The 23,780-nt window shown below is 42.1% G+C and overlaps 1 protein-coding gene across 6 annotated transcripts; it reads left to right on the top strand.

The window, feature by feature from the left end:
• Window positions 1-216: 216 nt before the first annotated feature.
• osa (trithorax group protein osa) lies at window positions 217-23,184 on the top strand. 6 transcript variants are annotated; one of them, XM_043417529.1, is made up of 21 exons: window positions 217-349; window positions 1,142-2,151; window positions 2,818-2,940; window positions 3,083-3,289; window positions 3,400-3,456; window positions 10,237-10,369; window positions 10,697-10,792; window positions 11,080-11,405; window positions 11,532-11,934; window positions 12,215-12,340; window positions 12,422-12,603; window positions 12,757-12,798; window positions 13,993-14,190; window positions 15,243-15,462; window positions 15,678-15,854; window positions 16,058-16,217; window positions 16,308-16,566; window positions 16,701-16,866; window positions 17,072-17,382; window positions 17,484-17,723; window positions 17,821-23,184. In XM_043417529.1, the coding sequence occupies exons 2-21, from the start codon at window positions 1,207-1,209 to the stop codon at window positions 19,810-19,812; spliced, it is 6,363 nt and encodes a 2,120-aa protein (XP_043273464.1). In that variant the 5' UTR covers window positions 217-349; window positions 1,142-1,206; the 3' UTR covers window positions 19,813-23,184. The 6 variants fall into 6 exon arrangements, with proteins under 6 accessions (XP_043273464.1, XP_043273466.1, XP_043273467.1 ...); XM_043417531.1 differs by having other exon boundaries at window positions 217-476; window positions 1,184-2,151; XM_043417532.1 differs by having other exon boundaries at window positions 217-717; window positions 13,993-14,181.
• Window positions 23,185-23,780: the final 596 nt, after the last annotated feature.

Raw genomic sequence — 23,780 nt, 5'->3', positions numbered from 1 at the left:
AAAGTGATGTAAAAAAATTAAATTGTCGAAATTACAATTTGGAATGGAGCGCCATCTACAGCCGGCAGTAACACAGGTCATTATTTTGTGCCCTGTCCGTATAAAAGATGTTGGCGCCACACCAGACCCCGCGGAACGAAAAACGTGTTGGCTTTGTCCATCTGCGAATCTCTCGATCGACGACCTTAAAGCGCTCAACCACAAGATGGCGTATACCGTGCGACGCTACTTTTGACGTTAGTGCCGCGAGTGTGTGTTGTTTTTTGCGTTCCTTACGGGGCGTTACGGGGTGAGAGGTGAGGAAAAAGCGACGACGACGACGGAGACAACGACGACAACGACGACGGTGGTGAGGAAGAACAAATAAGAGTTAATAAAAAAGTGAAGGACAAAAAAACAAACGCGAGGAACGAAGACGAGCGCGTCCTGGTGCGGAACACGAACCAAGATTTTCCGTCGGAAATCGTCACTTGGAAGTGTGTAAACGCTTTAGGAGTCGCAGAACATTTCTCATAGTTTTTTTATTTTTCACCAAGCGCCACAAGCGTGCGCGAATGTGGCTGCAATTGTACAGAATCATTCGGTTTTTTTCTGGCGTTTGTTAACTAAGAAATAAAAACCCCGCATCAGGTTTTTGCGCGTACGGGGAACGGACACGAATCACTACGCGCGCATATATATATATATATATATATATATATATACATCCATATATCCGTATGTATATGTATATGTTATACTACATGTATACATATACGTTTATATAAATATATATGCATGTATGTATACATATACCCCGAATATATGGAGATATAATTAATACATAATACAAATATATATATATATATATAAAGGGATTATTATATCTATACACTTGTACGTATACTTCTACAGAGAAATCTACTCTGAATCTCGCTCTTTCTATATACATATATATATATAAATAGTATATGTATATACATATACCCATACATATATATATATATATATATATATATTGAGCTGCATCTATATACGTTCGTACAGACACATATATAGATATAAATGTATACGGGGGTACAAGAATGCGATTGTTGGTGTTTCACGGTAGCCGGACGCGTCAGCCAATCGTGTTAGAGTTAGCGTTAAACCCGTGTTACAGCAAACTCGAGATGTGCCCCTATTGGTCAATTTACGAGACTAGTATGGGACCGTGATGGAAGGAACATGGCTGCGACGCAAGCCGAGAGCCAACAAAACGATGTAAAGCACAGCGATAAAGTGAAATGTACGAAGAAACGTTCATCATTGAGCGTGAATAGCGCGAGTGTTTGCATAAAGCAACAGATTGATACGGACAAGTGTGATAGAGGGTCGAGGGGCGGTGCCCAGCAGCCGCCGCTCAAGTATGTGAATCGTGAGGTGAACTCTTGTTTCGAGATGAGTCAATATCGCGAGGACATTGGCGGACACACCGCTCCTGGCGAGGTCAAGTCACCACGGGAGGTCGTATTAACCGGTCAGGATAATACCGGCAACAAGCCCGATCACAACGAGCAGAACGTTCACGTCACTACCCACTCCTCCAATCCCTTTGGTACTGTCGTAACGAGGGATTACAGCGACGAGTATCCAAATAAACCCAACGATTATCCCACGAACAAACAGTTGTCAGAGTACAGCGGTAAACAACAACAACAGCAGCAGCAACAACAACAGCAGCAGCAACAGCAACATCATTTGCATCAGCAGCAGCAGCAACAGCAACAAGAGTACAGCACCGGCGGCAAAGGCCCTGAATTTCCTGTTAAACAACACGAATATCATTCCAAACAGCAACAACAATTGTCCAACGACAACGAGAGAGTACATCCTAGCGATATGGAAGATCATTACGCCGTTTCTAAAATAGAACCGCGCTTGGCGCACATAGGACCTGGACCAGGCGGCTTTGGCGCTCAACCACGATTTCTTTCCGGACAGAGTATCTCCCAAGCCACCGGACCTACTCCCACTCTCAATCAGTTGTTACAAGCCACCAGCTCCGTACATCGTTTTCATGCCAACTATCCTGGCATCGGACCGGAATCTTATCAACAACCTTGGCCCATGCAAAGACCACCCGTCGTACCACCCGTCTATCCACAACCCAGCCAACGACCTCCCCAGACGGTATTATTCATTTTCTCAAATCATTTCTTTGTTTTTCTCCATTGCAAGTATTCCTGAGGAACGGACATTGATAAAAAGTATAACGAGCATCCGAAAAAAGTGAGCTCTCTGCAAGGAAAATGCAGCACTTTCAAATCATCGATCCAAGTGCTTTGATGAGTGAACGATACTTAAAGAAACTAAGAATTATATTGCCGAAAGAAATGAAAGAAAATGTTCTAGAGACAGAAAAAAATAGTGGTTTTTCTCACAACTGCGTGAATTCTGCATTAAATGAGAAACATAAATTGACAACATACAAAAATGATATTCTTGCTCCACTGAAATTTTGGATATTCGAATTTTTAATCAAATGAGAATAAAATTGAAATTAGGCCTCGCAAAGACAACACTTTTTATTAGCTGTTGCAAACCTCGTTACCAACCTGTCGATATCAATGTTCAAAAAACTCATTAGCAGATTCGTCAGGTGCTGTCAGAACGAATTCATTTTGAAGCAAATAAAATGCAACGTTCAAAAGTAATATCACGACTGTCGTTTAGTTGAAAAGTTTTAAAGATATACAAAATCGTATCAGATTACAGGAAATTTTCGTTTCCTCAATATTTAATGAAATCTATCGATATTTTCCGAGTAACACGAAATAAATGTTGAATTTTTTCCAGGGTTCACCAAGGCTACATCCAGGTCCAGGAGGGCCGAGTTCGCCAACCCCGATGCAATATCAACCGTACACGGCGCGTTACTCGTCACCCGCGAGGCCTCACTCGCCCTACAGTCATCATCAGGTGGCGTTTATATTTACCACGCTTTTTTCTTCATCAACTTTAACGTTTATTCCGGCATTTTCCACTTCTACCGTTTTTTTTCAATTCCAATACTACGGCCCAGGAAGCATTGATAACGGGAATCGTTTTTTTTTCATTGCAGTTAAATTCTTATGCCGCACAAGCGGGTCATCCTTCGACGTTGTATCCAGAACAACGTGGCTGGAATCAAGGTGGTCCACCAAATCCACCGCCCCCGCCTCCTAATCAAGCTAATTCTTCGAGTCAATCACCACAGCGAGCTCTTTCACAATCTCCTGCGCCACCACCCTCGGCTTCACCCCAGCCGCAACAACCTGGTCAAACACAGGTATGAACCACGTTGGGCGGTCGAATGCCATATTTGCCCGAATTTCTATTCGTTCCAACTCAAATTTTAAGTAAAATCCTACCTTTTTTACAATCTGGTTTATTTTTCAGAATTTTCACAATATGCAACGATCGACGACACCTAATACTCAAGGAATCGATTCTGGGGTGAGTAAATTTGAAACTTCCGAATAACAAGCAATTTTCAAAGGAAGAAAGTCCCTCCTTCTGTAGTGTTCACTTGGAAAAGACCGTTCACGTTGTGAAAGAGTTTGAGGGTCAACGAAAGTCTCAATTGACCAACGTGATTAGTAAAGCAGTCTTGATGCTCACTGTGAAAATATAATTTCAATACGATTTCTTCTCGTTCGATTGAAATTCATCGCCCATCGCGACAATGAATCTTGAGCATTCCTCGCTTCGAACATTCCATCGGGCTAATCAATTTCGATGCAGTGAATTTTTTTCTTAAGGTATCAAAAGCTCTGCTAGTATCCGCATTTTTTATAGCCATCGGATTCAGTTTTGCTTTGTTTCTCCATCGACAATGGAAAGTTCAGTTGGTGAAAAAAATATCTTCTTTTGACCATTCGATTGTCTGTAAAAATGCTTTAAGAGTATGAGTCGGTTGGTACGTTATTAAAAGAATCTGTTGGCCCATTTTTGCATGGCCCCTGACAGAGCTTTCTTGTAATCGGTTAAACCGTCTCGAAGAAATTCAATTTAGAAAATTCAGAGGTTAGTTTTTAGTTTCGGGCTTCGTTGAGTTGTGAAAACGAACTTTGCTCATTCGATCCTAATCCTGTTTCGTCACTCAAAAAAAGACCCGAATTCCAATTCTTTTAAATCAAGAAAATGAAATATTCAGAATGGTCAAGTAGACACATTTATTCAATTGAGTGCACTTGAGTTTCGATTGTACGCTGTTCAGAAAAAAAAACGTTACAACGTAGACTCGGAAAGTGGTAAATGGGAAAAAATAATAGTAAAAAATCTCGTTAATTAACCCGATAGATTGGGAAGTCAGCAAAGAACTATTTTCGCAACCCTCGGATATGTGTCGTCGTATTCGAACGAGTAGAAACGATTCGCTAATAATACTCTATAACCACCCAATACGCGGGTAAAATCCGTGGACATAACTATTTAACGCGATGCACGAAAAACGCGGGTATTGCTGAATATACGATATTAGACGACCATGTGCATTGCGATTGGTCTCGTAACACTCATTGACGGGGACGGTGGGTTTGAAAATTCTTTTTATTTCCTGTAGAATCAAAATTTCGTTTGCCCCTCTCCGGACTTGCTGGTTGAGAAAGAGTCGACGAGAGACGAAGTGAAAAAAAGCGAAAGGAACGAGAAGGAGATGAAAAATGACAGGCAGGAAGATAAACATTGAGAGATCCATAAAAATAGACATTTTTATCATGCGTGCCAAGTACATGCGTTTTGTTAGGTGAAAGCCGCGGAAAGGAGGGAAAACAACGAGGATAAACACGAGTGAAAGATTCCTCGAGCGAAGGCGAGAGTGAGAGCGACAGAGAGGGGCGCGGAGGGAGAAAAAGTCTGATTGAAGGGGAAAAAGGGTGGAAAAAGAGAAAAACTGCGAATCTGGTATAAAGTAGGGAGTCGGAGGGAGAGGATGGTTAGATCGGTCGGTATACGAGGGAGAGAGCGGAGCGAGAAGCTGCGATGCGCGACACACAAGCAGCGTGTCGCGAATGTTAAATGGTGGGGGAAACTGTGTCCAAAAGCCTCGCGGTTCTTGAGAATACTATTGGTGGGGGGTAACGACCGTCGCGCGGAGGGCGAGAGAGAGGAGGATAGGGGCTTCAACTATAGTTCGATTAGGGCGCGCGCGAGTTGCGCCGCTGCCGTGAGCCCCAGATACGGAGGTTGGAACCGGGTTTCATGGTGGGGATGAATGACATGGCGTGCTGATGGTTGCCGGCTGCCTAGCGCGCGGGAGTCACTCCCCCCGAGCTTCCCAAGTCCTAATTCCCGTTTCCAAAAGACTATTTCATGCTATAGACCTTTTTCCAAAACTCTGCCAATTTGACAGGCTTTTAAATTCCTTTTTTTCATACATTTCTGAACGTTTCGTTAATCGTATGTTGGGGTGACGCGTTTCGCACACCGGGTCGTAACGATCCGTTGACATAACCTTGTCGCCGTCATATTTTAAAGCCGCATTTTTTAGCTATTCTTTTCTATTATTTACAGGATTCATTTTATAGCAAATTTTTACTCATTCCGAATAATTCACATTTCTTTCGGTGACAGTTGTAGACTCCGATTCGAATCGAACTTCAAAAGCTAACGATTTATCGCTTGAGCGATTTCCTCTCAGTCAATTATTTTATTTCACGGGGACCCTCGAATCTTCGATACCAAAACTCAAGTCGAACTTTCGATTTTCCTTTCCTCCATAATTCGTTATGCCGCAAACACAATATCTCGTGTCTTACGCTTATTCCCAACAGAACGTCCGTGCATCATTTCGTTTTTTATTCAACGGTCACACGCGAAAGAAAAATCACGGGTTTCAAGAAGTGCGGGAACAGGACAGAGGGCAGCATCAGCGTTCTAGTGCTGCGTATACATGCAGCACAAGATTCGAGAAACTTATGCAAGAAAAAGTTCGTGTTTGAATCAAAAATGGCAGTTCCGTTTTTTTATGAAGAATGAAAACAGTACAAAAACAAAAAAAAAAATATGAACTTTGCTTATTATTATTCAATTTGAAGGTGGTGTCTGACTGCCCCGAAAGAAAGGGGGGAAAGAACATTTCCGATGATTCGAAAGATACTCTTCGGGCTACGATAATGTTCTTGCCGTCGGCGGAGGGAGAGGGGGGGGGGGGTGGCATGTGGCGCGACCTCGTGGAGGGCGCCCGAGGGATTCTTCCTACCCTCGTCTCTTTGTATTCGTTGCCACGTTTTCGTATCGCTTGTCATTCGCTCGATGGATATCAACGGCTCTGTGTACATTCGGATCTTCTGTTTTTACTGAAAAAATCTCTTTCCACCGTTCTTTCGCTTTCGTTGGAAATTGAGAAGCAGAGTACGATCATGTCTTCGCTATAACTGTACGAACATATTCGATCGTTTCTCGTATCGGAGGGAGCAAGACCGAGGCACGCTCACAATCGATTTCTCTCCTCCGGCACAAATTCACCGCGTCTATATGCTGGGCGTTAATAATTTGAGATTTTCACGCAACGCCATCTACCCTCGCACGCCTATTTCTGGCGGGATCTTTTCGAATGTGCGTTTTATGGAGGCTCAACAATTGCATGGGTTGGCAATTCTTATACGCTGATTGAGTCAGTTTACTATCGAGTCTCTAGAAGACGGAATTTTTCTGTAAGATTAGAGAATTCGGATCCTGCAATCTGAGTGAAAACATCAAATGTCAAGTGAAAAAGAGAAGATTCTCGTTTCTACACTGAAAATAAATGGAACCAGCGTTCCGTATTTTCTCAAGCGTAGTAAATATTTTTCAAAGTTTTTCTGTAAGCCTCCTGTATTTACTTTGGAGTCGAGGTGCATCGAAGACTGAACGAATTATTTGGAATTGCCTCTTCATCCTTCAGATTATGCGAGAAAAATTGAAACAGCCCGCGCTTTTTCGTTTTACATCGAGCCGACAGATATCGAGAATGGCCGAAGTCGAACGAACGCTTGCCGCGCCACGAAAGCACGCCCTCGATACCGCTGAACACAAAAATTCCCAAAAGCCTCAAGTTGCCCTCTCTCCGACTCTAGCGAAAAAAGGTGGGGATCTCTTTCCCCTCTGCCGCTCGCTCTTTGCGTACAAACACTCACGCGCGCGCGAGAAAGAGAGAGAAAGAGCAGGCAAGCAAGAATCCAGAATTTTCGTCCCGTCCGTATAACCGAATGAAAAAGAATGTTCGTTTCTGGCATGCTTTCGTTGTTGAATTTTCTTCCATTAGCCATCTCATTCATTCATCCTGAAGTGATTCGACGAAGGGAATGGTAGGGATTAAAGAGTGGAGAACGGAAAAAAAGTATAAAGCGTAAAAAGCAACACACCCTGGGTTATCGAGCTATCGATACATACAGCATGCGCGCTCTCGAGTGTACGGCGCGGCGGTGGTCGCAGCGCGAGGCAGAGTAGCGTTAAATGAGCTTGAGTGTGTTGCAACTGCGGCCACACACACTTGCACACACGTTCAAACGTACCATATATCCATTAAAAACGCTGAGAAATGAAAAGGCGCGGGTAAGCGTGCTTCGGATGCTCAAATGACACAAGTACGCCATTTTCTTTCTCAGGAATCGATACATGACACACAGATCTGTATGCATATGTATATATAAAAGTAGGATACAGCGCAAGAGTGCCAAGCGTCGGGAACATCGAGTACGAAACCACACGACGACGAACGCCAAGGCACCATGTCAAGGAATCTAATGCGTGTTTTTTCTCACCATTGGCTCTGAATAACGTATAAAGATGTAAATAATAATAATAATAATAAACACAAGGTGGCGAGCGTGAAGAGTGTTAAAATTTGAGTTGAAAAAATTGCAAGTTCTTACGGAGTTTCTTTTGATCGGCTGTGTGTTTCACGAAACAAAGTGTCTATATGCGCGCGAGTGTGATTTGTGTGTATATGTGTTAGCACGGACAACCTCGCCTTGGGATTATTACACAAGCTCTGGCGTGAATATGTTTTCGATTGTGCGGGATCGTGGCCGGTGGGCGTAGTTTTACGTGGTGCAGTGAATTTGCTTTATTCTCGTCTCTGTTTATCTCCCTCTTCAACTCCTCAATTTTGATTTTCTTCGTACTTCCGATCGTTTACGAAAAGTTGTAGAAAAAATCCGTTTTTCGTCTTTGTCTATCGCGCGCGTCAATCCGACAAACACGCGCGCACACGTATGCAACGAGTGTGACGACGGCGAGAAAACGAGGATGGAGTCAAAAAGTATATATGTACACATACATATACCTTCGTAATTTTTATGAACTTGGGGTGTTAGATAAATAGCGAGAATGAACATAAAGTGAAAAGATAAATGAAGCTAGAAAGCTTTCGAAAAAAAAAACGTGTATGTACGATGGCCGATTGGGCCTGCGTGCAAGCCTTTTTCGTCGCAAATTCTCCAGAAAAATTTGTCTATCGTATATTTTTTATGAGGACAATGGGGAAACTCTGTGCAGATAGGAGAGGAAAATAATTCATAAATTCTTAGTGGTTCGTTGAATTTATTTACACGATTTAACGTTAGAAAAATTTTTTCTGTTCATGGCATACCTAGAAATACGTGAAAGCGTACATAACCATGCACACACATGCGCACGCTCACCTATGTATGTGTATAAAATACTTCGGTGCTACGAAGCATTGACGCGAGAAAAATAAGAATTTTTCATCGAAAAAATTGACGACCCTTTCCAAGTTCGAACGACAGTGAAAAAAGTTTGAGGTTGACCCGTTGTAACTGTGATTTCTCTAAGCAAACAGCAAAATTCCGATATTCAGGACTGTCGTTGCCATTTTGTACGTGTAGAAAAAAGAAATGCTATATCCCACCAGATGAATTGTCGGGGTTTAACGTGCCTATTCCCCGTGTGTTCCGATACAAAATATGTACAATTACCACTTTGGAGGTACGTTATTGGTCTACGTATGGAAAAAGTGGAGAATAAGTGAATCATTGAACAAAGAATTCCATTAGAAAATATGCTGAACGAAACGATTTCACAAACGACAATTTCAATACATTCCTTCAGCTTTGGACGAACGTAATTCTAACCTATCCTGAAAAATTCGTCCGTTTGTTTCGGAGCCAATGTTTTGGGATAATAAAGAAGCAAGGGAGCGTGATCTCGTTCCGCTTGCCGCCTGTACTGGGCGTAATTCGACCTCCCTCTCTTCTTTTCTCTCTCGCTTCTCCCCATTTTCTATCACCTTATCGTTCTCTGTCTCTCCCTTTCCCTGTCCACCTAACCTAACAGATCCTTCGTGTATTACTCGCGCGCGCACACGCAAGCTGAATCGGACTTTTTTTTCCACAACGTAAGCGCAAAAACGCCGTTTTTTTTCTCTCCTCCTATTGCTCAATGTTAGGTCTAATATTTTTTCATTTCTCGGATGCTTTTTGATCCATTAGTGACCCCTTCATTAGCCACGAATAAAAAATCTTTCAATGCACCCTCGAATTAAGGTTTCAATAAAGTCAGTAAGATCGCGAAATGTGCCAAATAATGAAACATCTAGCTTCCTTCTATAAGCAATGTGCTTCAAAAAGTAAACTGACATTTTCATCGGTGATATAGTCATTGCTAAGTATTCGAGTAATTTTATCCTTTTTTTCTTCTTACGTATGCAAAAATGTTCTCCCTCGATACTGAGAAAAAATTAATCATTTCAAATATAGTGGATTTGCAGACATATGTGCAGACACATGCGTGACCTTTATCTGCGTCAGAGAAGTATATTGATGGTATTTTTATAATTAGGTAAAGCGTGATTAAAAATATACAAGGATATATATATAGAGACGGTATGTACCGAGTCTCAACTATTTGTGTTGAAGGAGAATGGAATAATTTTTCTCATATCGCACAGACTCCAAGTTCTCATGAAGCTGTCCCCACGGAAATAGTTATTATTTAATTTCTTTCAGACATTTAGATGGAAAACGTACTTATCTCCGGAATTGATGTTTTCCATTCAGGTGTTAGAGTCCCATATTTTGATTCAAGCGCAATGAATATGAACAAAACTGATTCAAAAAATGATTATAGGTAGAAAGACAATTGGGTTTGATTGCAATTAGGTATACCTGGGATATTGAAAATACATAATTTTTTATGAAAAGGTTAAAGTTGCTTTATATATTTGTCGGATCATCGTCTTTTCATTTCTCATCATATTTAATTGGTGTTTTCTTTACTTTTTTTTTCTCATAGGAACTCTCCGGTCAAAATAGTAACGATAGTTCGAATGGACCTGTGGGTCCAGGGACACCAAATTCCCAGGGGATGAGGCCTACCCCTTCGCCCACTGGATCTACAGGTTCTCGGTCAATGTCCCCTGCCGTTGGTAAATATCACATGTATTTTCTTCATAAGGGTACAAAATTTATTTTTACCCAGTAATGTTACACTAAAATGTAAAGTTGAGCATGATTCAAGAGATTTTTCTCTCTTACATTTGGTTTGCGGGGAAAGATTGATTATGGAATTTTGAGATTGATACAACATAAACAGTCTGTTACAATTTGCTCTTAGTTTTATCAATTAGGTTTTAGTAGAATACTTGCTTACATGGCAAAAAGAAGGAAATATTGTGCATATGGAATAGAACGAGTGGAAATTTATTTTTCAGCAATTTGAGAGTCAAATAGTTTACAAAGTGTCACATTCACAGGTCAACAAAACGTTCAGATGCCTCCTCGTCCGTCGAGCAGTCAATCGGATGGTAGTGGTCCAGCACGCATGAGTCACTCCCCAATGACTACGCAAGGTATGATTTTCAACTTTTTTCCCTCCATACAATTGTTCATCCAGTGGAAAAAATTGAATGACAAAAAGCATGTTGGGAAAATCATACCGGCGAAGCAAATATACTAAATTGTTGATTTGAAAAGATTTTTTGATTTTCTGTAATGGGATTAACTGTACAACTGAAAATTGAAAAAAAAGAACTAACATTTGCAATCAATGACATTAGAGCAAATCACATGATAACATCGGAGTAAACTGCGATTTACGTAATGTCAGGTCATCATGAATGTTACAAATGAATTGCAGGAGGTTATCAACAGCCCCTGGGGCCATCGCCACATATGCACACTTACAAGATGAACAGTAGTGGTCCAGGCGTGGGTCAACCAGGACCAGGACCCGGTGGTCTTGGTGTTATTGGACCTATGGGCGGTGGTATGGGCTATGCCGGCGGAGGTGGAGGAGCAGGACAACCCGGTGGATATCCGGCTCAAGGGAATTATCCACCTCCTCGACCGCACATGCAATTTCCACAGGGTTATCCACCGCCTACAAATTCTCAACCGCCACCCAACAATCAATATCAACCTGTTAGACCGAACAATATGGTGCAATATGGTCCTCCGTATCCGGTATGCTTAGATTCTTTCATCTATGTGATGCCATGAACGTTAAATCGAAATGATGGATAAAGCAAAAGCACGGTGAAGAATACAAATGCTGAAAATATCATGACAAACATTTTTCATTTGTTACAGCATAAAATGGGATTCAATAGCGTACCACCGGGTATGCCACCGAGTCCAGGGCCTCCTCAGGTTTACGGCGGAGCCGGCGGAGCAGGTTTGGTACCGCCGAGTACACCAGGTATGGGAGGTATAGGTAACATGGGACCACCGGCGAGTTCAATGGGTCCACCACCACCCTCGCCCAATCACGTGAGCAATCAGCCACCGCCGCCTCCGACAAGTTCGGCGATACCTCATCAACAACACCCGCCAGCTGCGACGCCGCCTCTCAATCATGAGGGTAGTCCAATGCCACCTCCGAGCACCACTCCAAATTCACATCCAGCACCGGCACAAACTCCAACCAGCCACAGCTCAGCTGATCTCGGTCCCGATACTTCCAACGACAGTGGCATCACCACCACCGCTTCAGGTATCTCTTATTATTTCTTTCAACACTGTTACCAACTTCGCAGTCCAATGACACAAACGACTTGTCGGTTTTTCGTTTTCTTTTTCTTTTTTCACCTTCGGAAAATGATTTTCATCAGTCTCAGATATCATTGAATAATCATAAATGGCAAACGATTACAAGATTCTTTACTAAATTAACTTAAATGCCGGAAGTAATAGCTTCGAACGAATCACGTTCTTCAATAACTCCTTACAGTTATTCACTTCATTTGATTATTAACAAGTTTCGGATTTTCTAGGTACAACGGCTATTAATGTGACGTCTACGTCAAGCGGTACAGTGACATCGGTCATAACGACCGGTCCGGATGGCACGTCAATTGACGAGGGTTCTCAACAGTCGACGCTTTCAAATGCATCAGCTGGTGAGTGTTTTGCTGATTTCTATTATGAAATAAAGAAAAAATTGAAATTATTAAAAAATGTAACAAATATGAATCTTGCAGCTTCCGGTGAGGATCCTGCATTCACACCAAAGTCTCGCAAGGATATCATTGGTGGATATCACAGTCATCCGGCTACGCCCCAGAGTACCGTACCCTCACCTGGCGCAGCTAGTATAAATTCTATTCACGAAGAATATCCCGATATAAACAGTCCTAGCTGGCCCCGTACACCGGCCAGTCCGGTAAGTCGAAGCTTTTCAATTTACCATATGTTGTTCTATACTACTCACCCGATATTGATATTTATTGACAATTATTTCTCGACGATCACTATACAGAACGAAACCAAATTTACGAAATTTGACGTAAATTTTGAACATTTTCGTGTTTTACAGGTGTTTAACAGTCATGTGCCTCAAGACCCATACAGATCTAAGGTTATTGATATATATATTTTTTTTCATAGTAAAAATATGTTTCTGCATAGAAATATCCTCGGAATGTCTCCATACTCACTGGTTCGCTTGGTGGATACGAAAAAAAGTTGTTTAAGGCTTTAACATTTTTTAAACCACTCTAATTCAGTTGCTATGAGCTAACAACAATAACAAACACATACATAAATTAATTGTTTTAATAATTTTATAATAGCAGTAGGAGACTAATTCAAATTTTGATATTTAACTATGAGTCGAGTGGGATTCGGAAATGTCTACCCCCAACAGCACATAATTTTGACCAACAAATCGCTCGGCACTAATTATTTCTTTTTGTTTCATATCAATGATAATGTTTGCATGACACGTGAACTAAGACGATTATTTCTTCCAAGTTACATTTATTTTCATGGTCCTTTTCCGTTTATGATAACCTCCGAACCATCTTGATCTTGATTCGATGTCAGAATTGATGTTCTGTCATTGTCAATATAGAGATTTAACGTGAACAACATAACGCTTGTGACAAAAATATTGTAAAAAAGCGATGAAAAAAATGTTTTGTAAGAAAAAAAAGTTCGTTCGTCAAAAAAGGAATGACCTAATTTAGTAACAAAAACCCCTGGGAAACTTTCGGTTCCAATTTAATTTTATTGTCGGTTGTAATCAGAGAAATTCCCCAAAATATGATTCCACTGCATGATCCTCGACATGGGGTTCCTCGGTAAAAGATACAGGGAATCTGACATGAATAATTCTATAACTTCTTGCTCTACACTCGCTACATAATGTGTAAATATAATTTTATTTCCACTCATAATATTGAAATTTACATCCTTGAAATGCAACGAGAATTTTTCTCGAAAGGATTTTCAGCATCCCGAATGTAAAAACGTGATCGTTCTCTTGAATCGTATCTCGTATTGCTAGGAATAAAAAATTGGTACGATTTTCTTCAGCCTGAAACTTTCATTCAAATTTAAAGCAAGGCCGGAAAGTAAAAAATTTCGTTGCATTCAACGATGCAAATATTATCATCGGCCAAGTTCAATGTTCGCTTTTATTCAAATGCTTGCAATTTCATTAAGATATTCGATGAACCTTTTAATAAATATAGTGACCCCTGTTCGCTGTAACTTGTTGAGGGTAAAAGTATAAAAAGTGTGAAAAATGTGAAGAAAAATTCGTTTGCAGAAACCGGATAGTTTGGCAAAGCTATACGAAATGGACGACTCGATAGAGCGAAGAAGTTGGCTCGACAAGCTCGTGTCATTTTTGGAGGAGCGGAGAACACCGATAACGAGTTGTCCCACCATCTCCAAGAACCCCCTCGACCTCTTCCGTCTATATCTCTACGTAAAGGATAGGGGGGGCTTCATGGAGGTATGCAAGGTGCAGTGTAGTTCCATCTAGCCCTCGGTGTCTTCTCGTTTTTTACGTTGTCTTAAATCTCGTCTGTGTAAACAAATATATATATATACAAATTTTTACGTATATATATATGTATTAGAAATTTCGTAGATTTTTTCCTTGCATCGATGTATCTGCGAGGCGTTTCATCGTCGTTTCGTCAAATGCAAGACTCTGCTTTCACACAGTAGAGAAAAATAAAATTCGACGAAGATTGTCAGTGAAACGTCTTCTCGTAACGCGCTTTCATATTTGATTTTTTTTCATTGTTCTTTGTTTCTTATTTTTTTTACATTGATTTTTGAATTCGTTTGAAAGCACGATTTTTGGTGCATGTATGAAAATTATATAATTGATACACGTGTCGCCACGTGTAACGATCGTGTGTACCTTATGTATCTTTCTTTCATTCAAGCACGAAAGAAAGAAACGCAGAACATAAAAACACACGAAAAATGCATATAACTCATGAATTCTTTAAAATTAGTAATCGAAGCTCTCGAGGTGTTTATGGATAAAACACCGTGAAACTACGAGACCTGGTGCTAAATGGAATTATTCTATTGTTCAGGGAAGATTAAGAAAAAAAACAAACAAAAATATAGGAAAAAAGAATTTTTTCGATAACGTGTCAATGCGATTACGGTAATCTATTTAGAACCTTTACAAGTGTTTTTCGATATTCGATCTGCATGAGATTTTTATTCCTTTTTTATTTTGTTTCCTTCGATCACGCGTTGAATTATTTGCGCGGAGAAATTAGAAAGAAAAAAAAAAGTATATTATCCGTTATGATTCAACTACAGTACGGTCGATCGAACGATTGTGTTTTAGTATGTTTTTCAACTGTAGATTCTTTTTATCTCACATTTTGTTTTTCACAAAAACGTTGAAAAGTTTGAGTTTATTTTTTCAATTTTTTCTTTTCTTTTTCGGTCTATAGTTATTTTGGATTGATTTTTTGAAAGTATTTAGAAAGAATTGTAGTGTTCGAGCTGAACGCAGTGCTAGAGAATTAAGCCATTTTTTCATAGGTCACGAAAAACAAAACATGGAAAGACATCGCCGGTCTGCTTGGGATCGGTGCTAGTAGCAGCGCAGCTTACACACTTCGGAAACATTACACGAGGCACTTGCTGGCGTACGAGTGTCATTTCGATCGCGGAGGCGTTGATCCCCAACCGATTATCAATCAGGTCGAAGCTGGCTCGAAAAAGAAAGGTGCCAAAGGTGCGGCATCGGTACCCTCGCCAGGTAAGTCCAATAGTCGTACGCCTTTTTTCTTTTTTTTTCGACCCTCTTGGTTCGCCGGAAAAGCATCGATAACCAACTCCTCGGTCCTTTCGTTTCTTTCCTCAAATCCTTCTTCTCTTCTTATTTGTTTCCTTGGACTCTCCCATTTTCCTCTGCCACGAATTTTCCGGCGTTAAATCGAGGGCTCCCCCCCTGGTGTTTTTTCGTCATTGCAGGGTCTTCTAATTCCCAAGACTCTTTCCCTGCAGCCGGTTCGAGTAGCGCGTCCATGGACGGTTATGGCAATTATCAGGGCAATTACACTAGTGGCAATCAAGGTGGTCCCTCTTCGGAGTATACCCCGCCACCTCCGAGGCCACCGAGTCAGAGCAACGCACCAACCTCTCATCAAGGTATGTCATCTGCTGTCGGATCATATTTTTGTTCTGCTCTACCTTGGACGATGTTTCGATGGAGAGTAAAAAAGTTGAAGCAACAGTGGATCGGGGAGACAAATGATCAAGTTTCGCCCTTGTACCTACGATTTTTTTTTTGCATTGCTCACCGTCAGTACTCCAATCGGACAGTCAATTAATTGTTATCTTACACTCCTCAGGGATGCAACAGGGAAATTACCAGAACGCAGGTTCTTATCAGAACTATCCCCAGGACCAGTATATTCGGCCGCCCGGAGCAGCGATGAGTCAACAGGGAGAATTCAATCAACCGTATACGCCACGATCGCACTATCCACCGTACGTGCCGGATGCCGACAGGTGAATAACGTTATGGAACGTTGGATCGAGTCGATGATTGGTCGGCGAAATGGAATAGATAATTAATATGCTGAATAATTGTTTGTTAAGGGGATACCCCGGTGGCAACATTCCACCAAACAGCGCCGGTGGTCAGGACATGTACAATAGGTACAGCGGTGGACAACAACCTGCCGGTTATCCAGCGGGAACCTCGCCGAACGTTCGTACGACGAATTATCCTTCCGCGGCTCAGAGTCATCCACCGAATCCACCGCAGCAACCATCCACGAGTCAGCCGTCTTCGCCATCTCAATCGCCAGCGACGCCAACGTACTCTTGTCCACAAGATTATTATCGGCAGGAGCAGGCAAGCTGAGCCGCGATTTTTTATCCAGTCCATTTCCTCTATCACCTTTCCTCCAACGCTCCAATTGATTTTTTTTTGCTCAATGTCACTGATTCGCTAAATCCTTAATAATACGTTTGAAATGTGTTATTTAGAGCGGTTACGGAGGACCAACGGGCAGTCAAATGTATCCATCTGGCGGTCCAGCGAATAAAAATATGCCACCGCCTCCACCGGGTCCTACACAACCGAGACGACATCCGGATTTTGCCAAAGACCAGCAGTATCCACAGTATAATCAACAGCGGCCGCCTTATCCAGGTACGTTAGACGTGTGTCATCGCTATCCGGTTGTTGCCGACGAAAAAAAATTAATAGTTTCGAAATGGATGCGGCTGGTTGGTAGATTCTATGGAGATTCGTGCGCTACAGCGCGAGTACAGAACCCTTTTATACTAATATCGAAATACTCGAAGGGTCGTTGAAATAGTAACGGGCGAATAAAATAAAATTATTTGTTTGCAAGGCTGGCCAGGAGGTACCAACCAGTATAACAGTGGTAGTACGAACAACAGGGTTCAAGTTTATCCAAGTCCTCAAGCACCCCCGCAATCGCAGCAGCCGCAACCTCCACCGACACAGCCACCCGTAGCCGCTGCTCCATCGCCGTCTCCAACCGCTGGAAATATCAATAACAGTCAACAATGGGCGACGCAACAACCCACCAGACCATCTTCGCAACCCAGCATAAACGCTATACCACACGCACCACCCGCGTGGGAGCATCGATACCCGAACCAACCGTCGTCTCTGTACCCACCACCAGGATCGCATCAGGTTCGTCAGTCAATAGAAAGGAAGAAAAGTGCACGAAAATTGTAAATATCTCGTAATCCGTAACACTAATTTTATGAATCATTGCGGGTCAATAATTTCAGAGCCAATTGACGATGAACCCGATGATAAACCAGCAACCCACGCCCAAGAGAGAAATGACATTCCCAGCTGACAGCGTCGAAGCTGTTACGCCTTTGCTGTACAAGAGACGCAAGTTGACACGTTCGGACGTAGCACCGGTCGAAGCATGGCGAATAATGATGGCACTGCGCTCGGGTCTTCTCGCCGAAAGTTGTTGGGCCCTCGATGTTCTTAACATACTTTTGTTCGACGATTCTTCGGTGAGATTAAGATTTTCACTGAACCGGGGATCATCGGTACTCTGTATATATATATTCGACGACGCACTCATATTGACATAATTTTGTTTTCCGACAGGTGAGTTACTTCGGCCTGACACATTTACCTGGTCTCCTCGACGTTTTGCTCGAGCATTTTTCTCGCTCGTTATCGGACATGTTCGAGTCATCAATGGTGGAAGAAGATCGATACTGGGGACAAACGCACGAAGGACCCGAGGTCGATCTGGGCATAGTGACCCGACCGATCGACGCCGAGGATCGTACAAAGTTACTAACTACCTCGAATTACACGTTTCTATCAAGACGCGGTAGACCAGTGAAAATGATACCGCGGGACGAGGATTTATTCGTTCTCGACAATCGACGACAGTGGGATCACCAAGATTGCGACACGGACGTCGAGCCATGGCAAGTCGATGGTCACGCGACCAAATACATTATGACGTGCTTTCAGTCGGAAATAGGTATTGCCCCGTTTGCCCGACACTTGAGGGACGAGAAGCCCCCGTTGCTGCAAAAAGAAGTTGACAATACGGAGATGAAAGAGAGTGAAAAGGACAGCGGCGATGACTCATCGCCGGATAATATAGATTCATCGAACAAATATGAGGAGGAGGGTTGCGACGACAAGCCCAAGGAGAACGGTGAGAGAAAGCAAAATGACAAAAAGAAAAAGACGAAAACGCTGAGCGACGTATTGTCGAGGATTAAAAAAGAACCGGTCGAAATGAACGATCTTGGTAGAGAATTGTTCGAGAAGAAGAACGACGGCGGTAAGAAAGACTGCTGTGGCGAGCCTGAGAACAAAGCGAACAACAATATGGGTGAACATTTTCCGGAATTTACGAAAGTTGTTGTGGAAGAGGACACCTTTCCGACGCACAACGGATTGAGCGATTCGACGAGTACGATAGACTCGGATAAGCCACGGGACGTTAAAATTGAGAACGACGACGAGGCCGAACAGTGTTTGCTCGTTAACGAGGAGAGAGAGGGACCAAGATTGAAGATAAGAGATCCGGCGGGTACGCTCAAAAGGAGACGAATAAGCGACTACGAGGACGAGTCTTATTCCCGAGACGAAGCGAGTCTTTACCTCGTAACCGAATCGCAGGACAGCCTCGCTCGTCGATGCGTCTGTTTATCAACGATATTACGAAATTTGACATTCATACCCGGCAACGAGATGGAGTTCGCCAAGAACGTAACTTTTCTCAGTTTGCTCGGCAAATTGTTGTTGTTGCATCACGAGCATCCGGTTAGAACACAAAAAACGCGTAATTATGATCGGGAGGAGGACGCTGATTTTGCCGATTCGTGCAGTAGTCTACAAGGCGAGAACGAGTGGTGGTGGGATTTTCTCTATCACATAAGGGAGAACGTGCTCGTAATGGCAGCAAATATAGCCGGTCAGACGGATCTAAGTCAGCATCCCGAGGAGATATCGCGTCCGGTACTCGACGGGCTCTTACATTGGGCGGTGTGTCCGGCCGCCCACGGACAAGATCCTTTTCCAACGGTCAATCTTAATTCTTCGCTCTCACCTCAGCGCCTCGCCCTCGAGGCACTTTGCAAGTTGTGCGTTACCGAGAGCAACGTTGATCTCGTTGTCGCGACACCTCCTTACTCGAGACTTCAGAGATTATGCTCCGTACTTACGAGACTGTTGTGTCGTAGCGAGGAACAAGTATTGCGCGAGTTTGGTGTTAATCTGTTGCACTTTTTGTCCGCGGCCGATAGCGGTGTCGCGAGAACAATCGCATTGCAAACCCCGTGCGTCGCGTTACTCGTTGCTTTTATCGAGCAAGCCGAGAGTAGCGCCCTCAGTGTTGCCAACCAGCATGGTCTTGCGGCCCTTAGGGACAATCCGGAATCGATGGGCACCAGTTTGGACATGCTGAGACGCGCGGCCGGTACATTGCTGAATCTCGCTAGGCATCCGGACAACAGAACTTTACTGCTTCAGCACGAGTCGCGTCTCTTGGCTCTCGTTATGAGCCAAATTCTCGATCAGCAGGTTGCTGCTATAGTTGCAAGAGTGTTGTTCCAGTGTTCCAGGGGTACGTAACTCACGAGAGAGCCTCTTTAAAGTTTCATATATATTATAACAACCGCGCGCCCTGGCCCCCTTCCCTTTGCCCCTCCCGCGCCGCTCCTTACCCCTTCATTTCTCAAATTTCGCGAAAAGTGAAAAAGTTATACCGAGGCAACGAACTACTTTCGACCACGGAATATTTCGAACGAGTTCATTCTCCTTCTTCGAGAGCGAGACAGAGAGAGAAAGAGAGAGAGAGAGAGAGAGGGAGACGCTGGAAAAGCTGCGTGGGTGAAACTAAAGCGATAGAAAAATAATTAAAAAATCGAAAAAAAACACTCGAAAGTGAGATAAAAAGAAGAAAAGAGTACTGCGTTACTCTTCGCCACCCGCCCCTGGATTTCCCGTGACCCTGGATTTAAAGAAATGTCCCTTCGCGCACTCCTTACCGCCCTCTCGACCCAGCAGTGCAGTTGTAGTTTTATATCGAGTTACGGAAATAACATAAAAAAAAAACAAAAAAAAAATTAATAAAAATAAATGCTAATTATCGGTGTTAGCGCATTAGGTATACACGAATCGGTGTGGTGTTCACCATTGGTATACCTTCCATTTTGTGAATTGGAAATAATATCGATAGTGTAAGATATTTCATAGTTAATGAAAGAGACTTGAAAAGCAACAGCATCTGCATAATAATATATATATAAAAAACAAAAATAAAATAAAATAACAAAAGAGAAGAGGATGGATGAACAAAAAAAAGCGCAGAAGAATTATGAAATATAAAAGAAAAAGCGGGGGGGGGGGGGGGGATAAAAGCGATGAATTTATGAGGCATAAAGTAACATAAAATACGATTTAAAAACAAAAATCCAACAAAATGACACGACGAAGTGCTATATGGCGACACGGAATGAAGAATAAAGCATAAAAAAAATGAAAAGTAAAGCGATGAGAACGGGGATGAGAAATAAACGTCGACACTCGACGGTTATATACATATTATAATAATATAATGCAAATTTTTATATTTGCATGTTTTTGTGCTGTAATTAGCGAGTAATTAAGATATTTTGTAGATAACATACACTTCCATTGAATCTTATTCGTTTGGGTTTTTTTTTGCGTATCGCCGCCAAAAAAAATTGAAATAAAAAACACGCAGCAACGCAAAAAATATGCGTCGGCGAAAATGAACCACTAAAGTCTCACCTTTAGCGAAGAATAAAAAAACAAAAAGGAGTGAGAGTGAGAGATGCGAGAGAGCAGCGAGTGAATCGGAAAAGAGACAGGAAGCACCGAGAGAACGGCGGAGGAGAAAAACGTATCGATCGTGTTAGCGAAGGAAATGAACGATGATTAGTATGAGAAAATTAAAAAACAAAGTAAATGCGAAGGCGACGCAGCGCTCGTCGATGGCAAGAGAGAAGTCGCTCAATTCGAAGAATGAGAGTGAATAAGAGGTGAAGCGAAGTAAAAACACGAAACAAAACTGATGTGTGATACGTCTCTTTATTGAAAAAGTGTGTGCGCGCGCGAGATTTGTAACTATTTGGGGTTGCGGGGGGGGGGGGGGAGATTTGACGATTGCGTGTGTGCGATTGATTGCGTGTGAAGTATGCGCACAGAGAGTGCTCGAAGTACGGGGGGCAAAGCGGGGCGCGGGCGGGGAAGAGGACGGAGGGAAAGACGAAACCGAGAAAGATCTTTGTTAGAATAATGGGAAAAGTGTGTCTATTAAAAATGAAAAGAAACAAACGACGAGAGCCAAAATCGCGGTTCAGGGAAGTAGAGAAACGATTATATTCTTTTGAACGATATTAATTAAAATTTGGAAGGGGAAAGAGCCTTCGAATCATCGTCTCATCGTCGTCATCGTCATCATTATTATCCTTATTATTGCAATCAATGCTATTCTTTTCGTTTTCACACATTTTCTCAAGTTTATTGTAAAATAAAATCACGGAAGAGAATATTGTAATTGGAAATTCGTTGAGAAGAGGCTCGAAAGAAAAATGGAACAAAAAGGGATACACGTAGCTTTCAACTTATTATCAGGCTTCGACGGTAAGTAAAAAAAAAGACAAGCCAAAAACACTCGGGACTCGGGTAACCTCTTGAGCTCGGGCGGATCTTTAAAAGGAGACCCGAAACGACACACGGAGACAAAAAAACAAGCTGCTGAATAGTAACGAAAGTTTCTTTATAGAAATCTATAATAATACATGAACTTCACGATCCCATCGTGTTGTTGCGGTATGTAAACAATGAATGAGGAAGGGCAAACGAAGGGGAAAAAAAAGGAAACTATTACTCGGAACAAGTTTCGAAGTATGTACATGCTTTAGCGATCTTCACACGTTTCAACCTTCCTAACATGACTGAAGAAAGAAGGATGGCGGGGGAGGGAGGGAGGGAGGGGCGGGGGGGGGGGGGCTCGGACGAAACAAAATGTAGAAAATGAGGTAGCGAAAGAGACGGAGTGCGAGTGTGTGCGCGCGCGCGTGTGTGTGTATGCGTAGTATGCGTGCGTGTGCGTATGTGTGTGACGATAAACTGGCGAAGAGGACTAGATTTTACTTGCGTACATGATTATTATTGTAATTACACGAAAACTCTCAAAAATACACATACACACGGTATGTGAGTGATCGAGCATACACATACGGGGAAAAACAAAAATAATGTATGTATATATTACACATCTATACGCTACATCTTGCAATTCTTTTTACCTTGAAAACAAAAAACAAAAGAAAACATGAAACGTCTGTGACCATCGACACGTATACGTAGTTTGGTTCTTCTCATTTATTATATTTACGTTTTTCGCTCTTCTTTTTCGTTTTGAAGCACACTCGTTCAAATCATTTTTTACATCGTCGACGAGCCAAACTAGTTCTCACACAATCCTTCCGTTTGTTTTCTTCTCTCGCAAGTTAGGTAGCTCGCCAAATTTGCGGCTTTCTCTATCATTTTACTATTATTTTCGTTTCGTTTTTATCGAGCGTGATTGACGAGAGAACAAGAAAGGAAAGAAAGGAAATCCGCTATACGAAGCAGAAACAAAAATTCTCCCTGAGCCCTCTCTCCCTCCCCCCCCCCCCCCCCCCCCCCCCTCGCCCTTCCCGGCTTATTCCCCGAGCCCCAAAGTATCCTAACTCTATAGACATCTTAATACGTGTAGCTCTTAAATTATTTACTTTAGTTCGAGTGGAGATGCCTGTAAGTGTAATTTACTAAGACTTTTTGTAAATAAATTATGAAATAAACTAGATGTACTTTATCCAGAAGGATCTGCGATCTGAATAATAGTACGGGGAAGGATATGGATATTCTCTCTATAAGTAATAATAACAGGAATAATAACAATATGAATAAAAACAAACAATATTTCGCTGCTACCGTGTTCAAGATTTTGGTCGTTTGTACACCGAACGCGCCCCCCCGTTCAAACTGGATACTGAGTATCCATATAGATAACAATGAAAATGAAAACGGAAAAAGAAATGTAATACTCTCTTGATTGATATTACGTCGGATGCAGTGAAAATTGATGTAGGCTCGAGAAGTGGTTCTCACGTTAAGACGCGAGTTCCGATAACCAGAGATATGAGAGTACGATGAGCTCCTTATTTTGAACAAAAAAAAAAAAAAAGAGTTCATTGATCGACTATTTTCTCTAACTCTTTCATTATCGATGTATTTGTGAAGTTACCATTTTTAGTTGTGACTGCATATGCACTGTATTGAAAAAGAAATATTATAAAACGATGAAAAAAAGACAACTGAAGGTAATTGAACGCAACATTCTCAAATTCATTTTGTTTTACATAAATTATCATTTTTTCTGTCCACGAGGTCGTCCCTCACGTGTGACACTCCAGCTTTCAGCCGTTTGTTCTGGAATGCCGAACAACATACGCAGTTACAACTATAGTAATTTAAATTAATAGAATTCAAATGAAGAAAATGATGATGTTTTTGAGAATAATTAG

The sequence above is a fragment of the Venturia canescens genome, chromosome 4, assembly GCF_019457755.1.
Source record: "Venturia canescens isolate UGA chromosome 4, ASM1945775v1, whole genome shotgun sequence".
Lineage (NCBI taxonomy): Eukaryota > Metazoa > Arthropoda > Insecta > Hymenoptera > Ichneumonidae > Venturia > Venturia canescens.
This window is presented reverse-complemented; position numbering and strand designations above follow the sequence as displayed.